Source organism: Gracilinanus agilis, chromosome 1, assembly GCF_016433145.1.
Source record: "Gracilinanus agilis isolate LMUSP501 chromosome 1, AgileGrace, whole genome shotgun sequence".
Taxonomy (NCBI): domain Eukaryota; kingdom Metazoa; phylum Chordata; class Mammalia; order Didelphimorphia; family Didelphidae; genus Gracilinanus; species Gracilinanus agilis.
The window spans coordinates 541,630,548-541,643,811 of NC_058130.1; the positions used below are offsets into that span (position 1 = coordinate 541,630,548).

The 13,264-nt window shown below is 35.4% G+C and overlaps 1 protein-coding gene across 2 annotated transcripts in view; it reads right to left on the reverse strand.

Annotated features, from left to right (window-relative positions):
• The window catches only part of RBBP8 (RB binding protein 8, endonuclease), a 100,622-nt gene that overhangs the window by 73,943 nt on the left and 13,415 nt on the right, over nucleotides 1–13,264 (reverse strand). For both annotated transcript variants that reach the window (XM_044666602.1, XM_044666610.1), the window contains exons 3-4: nucleotides 10,590–10,632; nucleotides 2,916–3,011 (exon numbers count right to left, since the gene is read on the reverse strand). In XM_044666602.1, coding sequence (XP_044522537.1) covers nucleotides 2,916–3,011; nucleotides 10,590–10,632 — 139 coding nt within the window. The remainder of the gene's footprint in view (nucleotides 1–2,915; nucleotides 3,012–10,589; nucleotides 10,633–13,264) is intronic.

Genomic DNA, 13,264 nt, shown 5'->3' on the forward strand with positions numbered 1-13,264 from the left:
TGGTAAAATCGAATGTAATGGGCTTCTGTACCAGCAGCAATGCAGTGACCCAGGACAATTCTGAGGGATTTATGGTAAAGAATGTTACCCACATTCAGAGGAAGGACTGCAGGAGAGGAAACATATAAGAAAAGCAACTGCTTGAACGCATGGGTCGGGGCGGACATGATTGAGGGTGTGGACTCGAAACTACCACACCAATGCAACCACCAACAATTTGGAAATTGGTCTTGATCAAGGACACATGACAAAACCAGTGGAAATGTGCATCGGCCATGGGTGGGGGGAGTGCGGGGGGTGAAGGGGAAAGTAGGAGCATGAAACATGTAACCATGTTAAAAATGATTATTAATAAATGTTAAAAAAAAAAAAAGAAATGCAGAAAAAGTTTCTAGCAAAATATGATACCCCTTCTTGCTAAAAACACTAGAAAATATGGGAATAAATGGAGCATTCCTTAAAAAAATAAGTATTACCAATCTGCAACCAAGAGCAAGTATTATCTGTAATGGGAATGAACTACAAGCCTTTCTTATTCAATATTGTACTAGAAATGCTGGCCATAACAATTAGACTGAAGAAAAATACTGAAGGTATGTAAAGAAGAAACAAAATGACCATTTTTTACACTATATGATGGTTTAGAAACCATAAAGAACCCTGAAGAGTCAAATAAAAAAATTAGTCAAAATAATTAAAAACTTGAGCAAAGCTGTGGGATGGAAAATAAACCCAAAAACACACACATGAAATCAACATTTCCATATATTATCAACAAAACCCAGCAGGAAGAGCTAAAATGAGAAAATGCATTTAAAATAACTACAGAGAGTATAAAATACTTGGAGATTTACCTGCCAAGACATACACAGGAACGTTAAGAACACAATTATAAAATTTTTCACACAAATAAAGACAGATATAAATAATTGGAGAAATGATAATTGTTCATGGATAGACCAATCTAATAAAAAATGATAATACTACTTAAGTTAATAAGGTACATAATATACAGAAGCAAATAAGTATAGTTACTTAGTGTTTGATAAACACAAAGATCCCAGGTACTGGAGAAAGATTTTACCGTCTGACAAAAATTATTGGGAAAATTAGAAAGTAGTTTGGCAAAAACTAGGAAAAGACCAACATCTCAAAATATATATCAAGAAAAGTTCAAAATGAGTATGACTGAGACATAAAACATGATGTCAGAGGCAAATTAGTGATGCAGAGAAGAAATAATCTGTCAGATTAATGGATAAGGAAGATTATGATCAAACAAAAGATAGAGAAATTCACAGGAAATAAAATGGTATATTGAGGACAGCTGGGTGGCTCAGTGGATTAAGAGTCAGGCCTTGAGATGGGAGGTCCTAGGTTTAAATCTAGTCTCAAGATATTTTCTAACTGTGTGACCCTGGGCAAGTCACTTAACCCCCATTGCCTAGCTCTTACTACTCTTTTGCCTTGGAACCAATACGCAGTATTAATTCTAAAATGGAAGGTAAGGTTTTAAAAAAAAGGTATATTAATGTAATGGAGTACTATTGTGCTCTAGGAAATGATAAAGGGATGGCTTCTTAAAAAGACATGGGAAGACTTTTATGAAGTGTGTAAATAGTTAAACTCGTACTTAACCTAGGCATAGAAATGACGTCACCCTCACCTTCCTTAGTGGGGAGGGGAGATGAGTTAGCCACACGTGACAATAAGTAACAAATCAAGAACTAGGGACGGCCCTTTGGGTAGTCCAAATCAATGTAGAGACTGCCATTTGTCCGTTTGAATTAGAGGTGGACCCACGGGAAGTGACGAGAGACACTATCTCTTTTATGTTGGTTACTTCCTGTGGAGGCAGTTCCCGCTTTGAACTTAGTGCTGAAGGATCTCAGCTGAGACCTCAGGCAGCTTCTACTCTGAATGATCACGTGGGTAAGTTAGGCTGACTTCCTTGGCCTACCTAGGCCGCTTCCAAACTCTGCCTTAAGCAGGCACTAGCCTATCTGGTTGCAGGCCTCCGGAGGCCTGGACTAGCCTTTCCCTTTCTCTTTATTCCTATAGTTTTACCTTCCTGATTGTAAATAAAGTGCCTTAACCCGATGCTGACTTAGGTCTGATTTAATTACGGAATCAACCTGAATTGTTGATTCCTGGCGGCCACGTTTTAAATATATATATAAAATAGCTAAATTTCCTTCTTACAGAAGTAATGCAAAGTGAGCAGAACCAAGAGAACAATTTAGAATAAATCAAGATAATCAAATCTGAAGGACTGAGTAACTGATCAACACAATTACCAAAAAGAATTCCAAAGGACTCCAGAAAGAGAACTGAGGAGCTCAAGAGTACAAATTAAAGCATATTTTCTTATATTTCTTGCCTTACTTTTGGGGGGTGGAGAGGAGAAACTTGGCTAATGGCATAAATTTCTTTTCCATGTTTACCTAAATATTTCTAATGGGTTTTTTTCTTGCCTTCTTAGTGGGGGGAGAAGGGAAGAAGACAGTATTTGGAACTGAAAACAATTTTTTTTTTAAATTTGGTATTCCAAAAGTAGGGTAAAAATGAAGGGGAAAAAAGGATGCTGTTTACTATCTTATGTTTCCAAAACTGAAGTAGGTAAGTGCTATGAAAGACATAAAAACATATGGAAACAGAGAATTAAAAGATTATTTCCACCAGTAGAGAAAAAGAAGAATCAGAGCACAACCTCTCAGTCTTTGGTACTATGGCATGGAACTGAAATGATAATTCTTTTTCACAATTTATAGAGGGAAAGAGTAAGCAGAGGAGTGTTGATGATAGTAGGAAAATTAGTGTTTAATTCTAAAGATGATTAAAAAATAAACAATGAATTTACATGAAAAACATTATTTCTATTTCACAATATGCTTTATAAACATTTGTAGACTTACCGATCTTCCAAAACCTTAATGGTATCATGAAGAGCTTTCTGTTGTTCTCTCAGTTGTTGATTTTTAGTAAAAAACTCTTCCAATCTTTGTGCATCTCTTAAGGGGAAAAAAAAGTATTTTTGTGAAACAAATAGCCTTTAAAGGTAAAATATTATAACTTCGGGACAAGGAACTGTTTTAATCCCCCTCTCATTAGAATTTTGCTACTTGAAAACATTTGAAATAACTAATCATCACCAGACAGAGCTTAAAAACCAAACTGTAAAGGTTTTAAAAAACAACAACAAAAAAAAAATTCTTGTTGGTTCCAAGGCAGAAGAGAGGTAAAGGGTAGGAAATTGGCGCTAAGTGACTTGCCCAATGTCACACAGCTACAAAGTGTCTGAGGCCATATTTGAACCCAGGTCCTCCTGACACCAGGCCTGAAACTCTATGCACTGAGCCACCTAGCTGCCCCTCTGGGGGCTTTTTAAATTGTACTGGATAAGAATTCTAAGAATTATCTTAAATTCCAATGCCTTCTTATAGTTTCCCCCAAAAGGATAGTTGCTTGAAAAATATTAAGGGCAAGGAAGGTAAATAATATGAATGACTTTTAGACACTGAAACACATTCAAGAATGATAACTTCCCATTACTTATCACTGCTATATAAAGTTTCAACTGTAAGCAATCACAACATACCTTCTAAAATACAAAAAAAGTCATAATAATTGATTCTTTTAAAAGGTTACTTCCAATTCAGCACAATAACCACATTTTTCCCCCTTTCTATTTAAAAAACCCTTCTCTTCCCTTTTAGAATCAATGCTGTGTGTATTGGTTCCAAGGCAGAAGAAGAGTAAGGGAAAGATAAAAGGAGTTAAGTGACTTGTCCAGAGTCATACAACTAAGACAGGTCTGAGGCCAGCTTTGAACCCAGGAAATCCCATCTCTGGGCCTGGCTCTAATCTACTAAACCACCTAGCTGCCCCCAATAATCACATTTTCAAAAGTGTACATTTATACAGATTCATAAAAACTTAGCTCATGAGGAATAGACAAATTTAGACTACAATTTGTAATTTTAGGTAAATCCCACAAAAATCAAACAACTTAATCAGGATTTTAGTACATACTTAAATTCATATTTTTTTTTTTATCCTGGGACTCCATTCTAGGAGCATAGGGCCACAACCAATAGGCAATGGGTCGCTCAGGGTCACCCAGCTGGGAAGTGTCTGAGGCCGGATTTGAACCTAGGACCTTTCGTCTCTAGGCCTGGCTCTCAATCCACTGAGCTAGCCCAGCTGCCCCTACTTTTAGGTTGCAGTTTCTTTAGCAGATGTAGTTTTTACAGGGTGGGGTTGCTAGCCCCACGCCCAACCCTCCTCCTTTTTCATCCAGGCTAGGGACCGTCCTTAGCCCAGGAGTGGTAAGGGTGGGCGATAGGGGTCAAGTGACTTGCCCAAGGTCACACAGCTGGAAGTGTCCGAGGCCGCACTTGAACCTAGGACCTCCCGTCTCTAGGCCTGGCTCTCAATCCACTGAGCTAGCCCAGCTGCCCCTAAATTCATATATAAGACTATCATTTAGCTTAGGTGGCACTAAATACCACTATCTCCTTAAGTATAGCATTAAATCTAAATGGCCTTAAAAATGCCATTACATGCACACATACACAAAAGTATCCATTAAACAAAAATCAAGTAAAAAGTCCATATATTTGTTATAAGAATTATATATTTTGAGTGAAAAGTATATATCATAAAGGTATTTTTAGAATACAGAGGGCAACTAGTGGCTTGGTGTAGGGAGAAGGGGGGAAGGTCCAGAGAGAGGAGGTCCTGGGTTCAAAATTGGCCTCAAGATACTTGCAGCTGTGTGGCCCTGGGCAAGTCACTTATATCCAATTGCCTAGGGGGCAGCTGGGTAGCTCAGTGTATTGAGAGCCAGGCCTAGGACGGGAGGTCCTAGGTTCAAATCTGATCTCAGACACTTCTCAGCCATGTGACCCTCCCCCACCCCCCCATTGCCCTACCCTTACCACTCTTCTGCCTTGGAGTCAATACTCCAAGATGGAAGGTAAGGGCTTTAAAATTTAAAAAAAAAAAAATCCAATTGCCTAACCCTTACCATTTTTCTGCCTTAGAACCAATACAAAATACTGATTTTAAGATCTAAGGTAAGGATTAAAAAAAGAATCAGGAATATAATGAAGTACACATTATGTTGCTGTTTGATTTTCTATCAAATATTCTATTATAACTGAGAACAAAGGATCAGCAAATAGTTGTCCTAAAATTAAACTATGTTACCAAAGATAAAAGTATATCACTGGCATCATAAATTCCTCAATTCAGTCGTAAAAACAATTGTCTCTGTGTAAATTACCTTTAAAGGCATGACGAACCTTAAACTGTCCAAAAAGCAATCATAAGGAAATTTCCAAAAGAAGTAACAAATGAGTCTCTCAAATAGTTCAAACAATTGAAAATACACTGGAACTTTGTTCTGACAATGTTTGGAATAAAATGTAATAAAAGGGACTGATACTGGAACCTATCCAAAGTTCGTTAACTGTATTGAAAGAATTTTGTTCTAAGGTTGTTTTATCTGTAAGCTTACCACAATGTATTTATTCCCAGAAATGTCATGAAACTGATAACTCAGTATAATTTCTTTGGGTTAAGTGGCTATTTTGCTGAGTTAATGGAGTATTTTTTTAATTCTGTTACATAACAAATGTACTAGTCATATATAAAATGTATAAACAAATGATAAATTTGATGTGCAAAATTATATATATGTGACTTTAAAGTATCAAGACTGATTTGACAAACCAGAATATATCAGTTGCCTCATTAATTTAGCTATGTATAAATTTAGTAGGTCAAGAAAAAGTAATGTGAATAAAAGAAAACTTGTAGAAGACAGTTAAGTAAATCCTTATGAACCAGACTCACCACAAAGAAATGTCATCTATTATAGAAATAATGAAAACATCAAAATTCATTCCTCATGAATTGCATGAGAGAAAAAAAAAAGAATTTAACAAAATTTTTATTTGGAGTCCTTGGTTTAAAACTTTAAACTCATCTACCACCAAAAGATGGGATTATCTTGAAAAATCTCTTGCAAAGGGAATTTGCAAATGTAAAGTGGGCCGTTAAATATAGTGATTCAGAAGACATAATAAAATATATTAAGTCATAAAGAAACTAACGCAGTAAGATTTTTTATAGTAGTTTCCCTTTCCCTTAACATAACAAATAGGATAATATCTTTCATTAATTAGAATGGACTATAACTTATTAAATACTTACTTTGTAGAAAAGAATTATGCAAGGTACTCCCCAAAAGGTTATATTCATAGTCTCAAAAATTTTTACTCCCCCAAATTATTCATATCCATTTGTTTGCTTAAAAAAAAACCCCAAGATCAATCTATCAATGAATATTTATTCAGGACCTACTCTGTGCCAAATAAAGGTACAAAGAAAAAAATGGGAACAGTCCCTGTCTTCATAAACTAAAATGTATGCAATTACAAATCAGAATGGTTTATGATCAAAACAAAAGTCTGGGAAGATTTAATGAAAACAAACCTGTCTTGTCCCTATGTCTCAAAGAGAGATTTCAAGGGGCAAGAAGACCCTGGAAACATAGAAAAGGCTATGTTCTTATCACAATGGTATATGACAGTAAAGAGAAAAGTAACAAAAAGGACTAAAATCAGGAGAAATCTAGCCTCTGGCCTGGCAATAGTCTTAGCACGTTCAGTGGAGAACAGAATTTTAGTAGTTCTCTCATTACTCAAAAGAGTTCACTTACTTTTTCCAAATATTTAATGCCTGGGAAGGATGGAGGAGGTACTTGAAGTGCACGACTATCTGTACATAGCCACAAAGGTACTATATAAACAGTTTGTTTTCATACCTGGTGTACTCATAAACTTCATAGTAATTAAGTCATATAAAGTATCACATACAAATAGAATAATCTTTTCCCCCAATTCAATAAAGAAAAATGGTATCTGGGCAGGAGTTGTTATTGTCAGGGAAGATAAAACATTAACATTTTGTTTATAAAATTCAAAAATTTAGTTTCCAAAAACCATCTGTAATCTGCAAGTGTATATAATTTGATTCTTATAAAGTGCTCTGAAGTAGGAAATAAAAAAAGTAGTCTCCAGTGGCATGCCCTAGGATTTTGTCTTTGGTCTTAATGCTATTTAACTTTTTAATTTAATGACCTGGATAAAGACAGAGATCACATGTTACTGTTTCTACAGATGACACAAAGCTTTACAGACAAACAGGATTCAGAAAGCTCTCTGATAGATTAAAACACTGGACACTGTATAAAATAAAATTCAATCAGACTAAATGGGCTTTTACATTTAAAAAGTTGATTTCACAACTTCAAGATAGAGAAAATATGGCTAGACAAGAACTTCTCTGAAACATATGGGAGTTTTAGGGGACCTGGAGCTCAATATGAACAAGTGTTCTTAAGCTGTAGAAATGTGGTATCCAGAAATCAAAAAGTAACCTCTGATTTTATTGTGAACTAGTTGGACTACGTCTAGAGTATTCTGGTTCAGCTGTAGATGTCACAATTTAGAAAACATATGGACCAGCTGAAGAGTGTGTGGGGGAGAACAATCATTATAGTGAAGGGATTTAAGATTATGCCACGGACTAGTCAAGGAATTGGGAATATTTCACCTGAAGAACTAAAAGGAGTAAGATAGCTGCCTTCAAGTACATGAAGAACTGTCATGTGGAAGTAAAAATAGATTTGTTGCTTTTCTTCAGAACTAGAAGCAATGAGTGGAAATTGTGAAAAGGCAAATTTAGGCTTGATGTAAATAAAAACTTCCTAATAGAACTATCCAAAAGTGTACCTGAGTTGCCTTGAGAGGTAATGGGGAGTCCCTAATTTAAGGTCTTCAAACAAAGGCTGAATGACCAACCACTTGTAGGGTATGTTATGGAGATTTTTGATCTGGTAAGAGTTGGACTAGATGGACATTGAGGTCCCCTCCAACTCCAAGATTCCATGAGTATGATCATATCAAAATTTAATATTTATTGCTAATATTACAAGTTTATAGAAGTATTCTTAAAGTAAATAAATAAAGATAAAATAAAGGTTATTGCTAGGATTACTTTAAGTATTTGCTGTAAAACTTAAGCTTCCTTTGAAAAACATTTTGGTAGTGAATAGAACTTAAAATTTAAAATCATCTTGCAAATTCAAATACTGCTAGCCAAAATGACTGACATTTTGGCTCTGAAGTAGTATTCCTAATGAATGGTCTATGACCCAGCATTTACAAGATCATTGCCTTCAATGTTGAATGAAGCTTCAGCATAAGGGACTTATTGTACACCCAGTTATCAACTCTGAAATATTAAACCTTAGGTATTCAAAAGGGTCAGAAGGAACAAGAACTCCTATATAAAGCTATTCTATATACAATGAGAGACTTGTAGAATGATTTCAGCAAACAATAATTTAGCTATTTACCCTGGTATGTATTAAGTCCCCAACCGTATGCCACTGATAATACTAATCTTTTAGAGATGATTAAAAAGCTGACATTTTTGCACTATCCAGAGTACAAACTAAATAACAATAAATTTTGTCATTCTAAAAACTAAAAATTCTTCTCTAAAGACACTTCAGAAAAAAATCTTTACCACTGACAAAAATGCCTCTTTCTGAAAACAAAACATACATCTTAACCTTAGGATTTTCAATGGCCAAAATCATTACAAATTTTATAAAACCAGGGAATAAATAAGTAGTAAGAAATTTTACTGATACAATCAAGAATGAAAGCTATGATTTTATCCTTTGCCTGACTTTATAATAAAAAATTCAAATCCTATAATTATGCAAATAACCCTAAGTATAAAAATAGCTAGGTGGCACAATAGAGTGTTGGGCCTAAAGTTAGGAGGAGTCATCTTCCTGAATTCAAATTTGGCCTCAGATACTTCCTGATTGGGCAAGTCATTTTAACCCTGTTTGCCTCAGTTTCTTCATCTGTTAAATGAGCTGGAGAAGGAAATGACAAACCACTCCAGTATCTTTTAACTCCAAACAAACTCTGATACAAATCAAAACATATGAAAAACAGCAACATAGACAAAATAACTAGCCATAGACTTAAGTTCACCGAGGTTCCATGCCACTAGGAAAATAATAACTGTCAAAAAAAAATACAGGAAATCTCTGGCTGTCTCTAAACTGTGAAAATGTTGAGAATTCAGTATTATATAAGTGGGAGCCACTATGTAAAGAACTATGTGTATTCACTAAGCTGTTCCAAAATTCAGGGTTGCAAAAATGTGGCTCATGTACCCCTCTTGAGCCTTCTCCTCAGACAAAACCTACTGGAAGCTTCTCTTTAAGTGACAGACCCTGAGAAATAGAAAGTCTCTCTTATAATAGAACATTTTGGTAAATAATTTTTATTATTATACACTGTTGTATTTAAAGAATTCTATAGCAACTACAGAAGTTGCTTTTAATTATACTTTATTAAAACTGATCTAAAATCTCCAATTGTAAATTTGGGTCAATTAGCCCAATACAATATATAGTTTCAGCTTTGACTCCCCTAATGTCAATTTTAGCATGTTACAAAAAGAACTTAGGGGCTAAAAAAATAAAAGAAAATTAGCATAACCTGTGAGAAGGAAGCTATATCAAATTACTTTCTCTTTGCATTTATTTTCAGATTAGAATAGAGGAAAAAAAGGGCAAAACTAAATGTTACCAGGTAGGCATCCAACTATTCTAGATTTTTATCACATTCTTAGTTGTCTGTGGAAAAGTAAAGAGCACTAGATACAAAATATAGTGAACAACGAACACCCATAGGACCATTAGGTTATAGAGTACTGGCACTGTGCCTATACCAACCTATAACATAATTATAATGCATATTAAGATATTAGATAACAAAGGCATTCAATTGAAACAAGTATAAAATTTGGATGTTGTAAAGCACTTATGTAGTTGTTATTCAACTGTTCAGTAGTGTCTGACTCTTTGTGACCCCATCTGTGAATCATACTGTCCATGGGATTTTCTTGCAGAAGATACTAGAGTGGTTTGCCATTTCCTTCTCCAGTAAATTAAGGAAAAAGAGGATAAATGTCTTGCTCAGGGTCACATGCCTATTAAATGTCTGAGGCTTCATTTGAACTCAGATCTCCTTGACTCTATCCATTAAGTTCCTACCTGCCTCCATTTATACAGTAGCTACTTATAATTTAAAGGATTGGAAAATTATCATCTAAAATGATTAGTAAGAAAATTTAAAAATGGGAGAAAAGAATGTGCCTTCCAAAAAAATTATTTTTTAAAATTATAAATACTAAATTTCATTTGAACAAATTTTTACAAATCAGTATTTCCTTCCCCTCCCCACAGTTAAAGGCCCATGTTAACCTGGCAACAGTGGAAAGAACATTGCCTGCAAGTCAGAAGATGGACTTTTAATGCCACCTCTGCTACTAATTAGTCATATGGCCATGGACAGGCAATATCCTGTGCCTAAGAGTCCTTATATGTTTAATGAGGGAACTTAGCTTCTAATACTTTTTCCAGCTCAAAAATTATAGGTGACTTTAAGAAAAATAAAATACCATTTTCATGTTACATTCCAGTTACTTACAAAATCCGTTCCTTTTTCAGCTTGGTTACTTTGATCTGTAAGGCTGAAAAGTGGAAAAAACAACAACTGTAATTTACTGATATATTTCACAACTTCAGTCTGGTATCTGAATAATGTTAGTCCTAATAAGAAGGAAATACATTTCCCCCAGTGACTATAATGCTGAAGTCACTAAAGTCCACTGAGTGAATAAATTATTGCCTTCAGTAAATGAAATGATAACCATATGGTCAAAAAATTTACTTTCTTAAATTTTAGGCTTAATAAGTTTAAGTTTTCCATATGTATATACAAACATACAAATATATGTCATATGAATGAATACTCCTTGTATTCTGACATAATTTCTGATGGCATCAATTTCAGGACCTACAAACCCTATTTTGCTTCCCCTCCCCCAAACATAAGTTATTTAACCAAGTTCTTTAACCTAACTTACATATCTGAATAAGCTTTTGATGTATTTATAGTTTTATTAATGAGAACTGAAATGGACATATAGTTTGGTAAATGAAACAGAGCAGAGATCTTAGGAGTCCAATTATTCTAGGTCTAAGCTGCTGATAGGGAAAGTAATAAGGTAGATAAATGGACTAGGTCTTAGCTTTTAAGAAGTAATTAGGTAGACGGGGAGAGGAACTGCCATTCTATTAAAAAAAATTTAAACCATATACTCTAATAGTACAATGATATCTATGATGTCTAGTTTATTCCTGAATTATAATCATGTAGAAGATGTTTTGCTCTGTTTGGCCTCAGGGGACAGAATCAGCATCAATGGATGGAAACTATAAGGAAGCAGTTTTCCTCTATTATGTAAGGAAACTAACACACTCTCACACTCTGTCTCTCTGTCTCTCTCTCTTTTTTTTAATAACCCTTACCTTTTGTCTTGGAGTCAAATACTGTGTATTGGCTCCAAGGCAGAAGAGTGGTAAGGGTAGGCAATGGGGGGGGGGGGGGGAGTGTCAAATGACTTGCCCAGGGTCACACAGCTGGGAAGTGTCTGAGGCCAGATTTGAACCTAGGACTTCCAGTCTCTAAGCCTAGTTCTCAATCGACTGAGCTAACCAGCTGCCCCCAGGAAACACTTTCTAAAAGCAACAACTATTGAAAAATGAAACAGACTGCCTCAGAGAATAGTGCATTTGCCCTTATTAAAAATCTTGACAAATAGGCTGGGCAACAAGGCACATATTGTGGATGAAGTTAAAAAAAAAGGTCATGATTTAGATGTGAATGGGGGGGGGGGGGTGTCAGATCAAATGATCTCTCAGATATACCTTCTACCTTTTCTTTCTTTCTTTAAAAATAATCCTCATGGGGCATCTAGATTGCTCAATGGATTGAGAGCCAGGCCTAGAGATGGGAGGTCCTAGGTTCAAATAAAATAAAATTAAAAAGAAAAGAAAATAACTCTTACCTTCCATCTAAGAATCAATACTGTATATTGATTCTAAGGCAGATGAGAGATAAGGGGTAGGCAATGGAGGTTAAGAGACCTGCCCAGGGCCACACAGCTAGGAAATGTCTGAGGCCAGATTCAACATCTCTAGATCTGGTTTTCAATTCACTGAGCCACCTAGCTGCCCCCTTTTCAATTCTATTTAAATTATCATTTTGGAAAAGCTTTTAATGGGATGAATGGGAATTCACAATAGCATCATCAATACAATTAACTTTATTGTCTTGACAAAACATATCAGCTGCTCAGTCTTTTAAAGATTGTATTCAAGGTTTTAAGATTTAAGGTTTCCTACCGCCAATCTCCTAACTGCTAAAACAGTAAAGTCAACAACTTGAATACTCTTTTCTTTCTTCCTTCCTAGACTAGATCTTGCTTTCATCCAATCTGAGCAGAATAAAAAGATTCCCGTTTCCAATTTACTACTTTGGAGAGATCACCTCATAAGGAAGTGAAGAGTAATAAGCAAGACAATATAATGGCATTTAATTATTTAAAAAAAAGAAGGAAAAAAAAAAAAGAAAAGTGAGTTCTCAGAAGACCAATCGAAGATCCTTAATAAGCATTTAGATAGAAATCACTATGTTCACTATGGCCAAGCCAAGGTCTTATCCGCTGTCTGCATAGTGGTCACAGTCACAGAACATGGAACTTCTGACTTGTTCTGTTTTTGAGCCTGGCTGGTTCAAATCTCCTTAGACAATATAGTGGTCTCCTACTCCAGAGAAAATAGTCTTGGTGACAGACTTAAGTGTGAACATCTGATCACTAGCTTTATAGCAGCTCAGGACTCCCAACTCAAACAATCCATCAGTCTCAGTCCTGGTCCCCACCTCTTCCTTCCAAACTGGGATTACAGGTGTGAACAACCACACCTAGCTGATCCCAACTTTCTCTTTGCATTCAAACTCTTCTTTCTAGCCCTTAGGTTCCCCCCCCCCCAAAACCTTTAACCCATTTTTCTCCCTGGTATAGTGGGGAAAGCACTTTTCACACAAATACTGATACAGTGGGTTGCATTTCTCTGGCACTTCAGAATACCAACAAGTATTTTAAACTATGAAATTTAATCTTGTGGAAAAATAATGTTCTTGGAAACAAGATTAATGTTATACTCCTGGCTATAACACTCTTTCAAGAGGATAGCATCTAGTGACAATTTATACATTTTTCACATTTTTGTTTGTTCCCTATGAGGAAGTAAAATTTC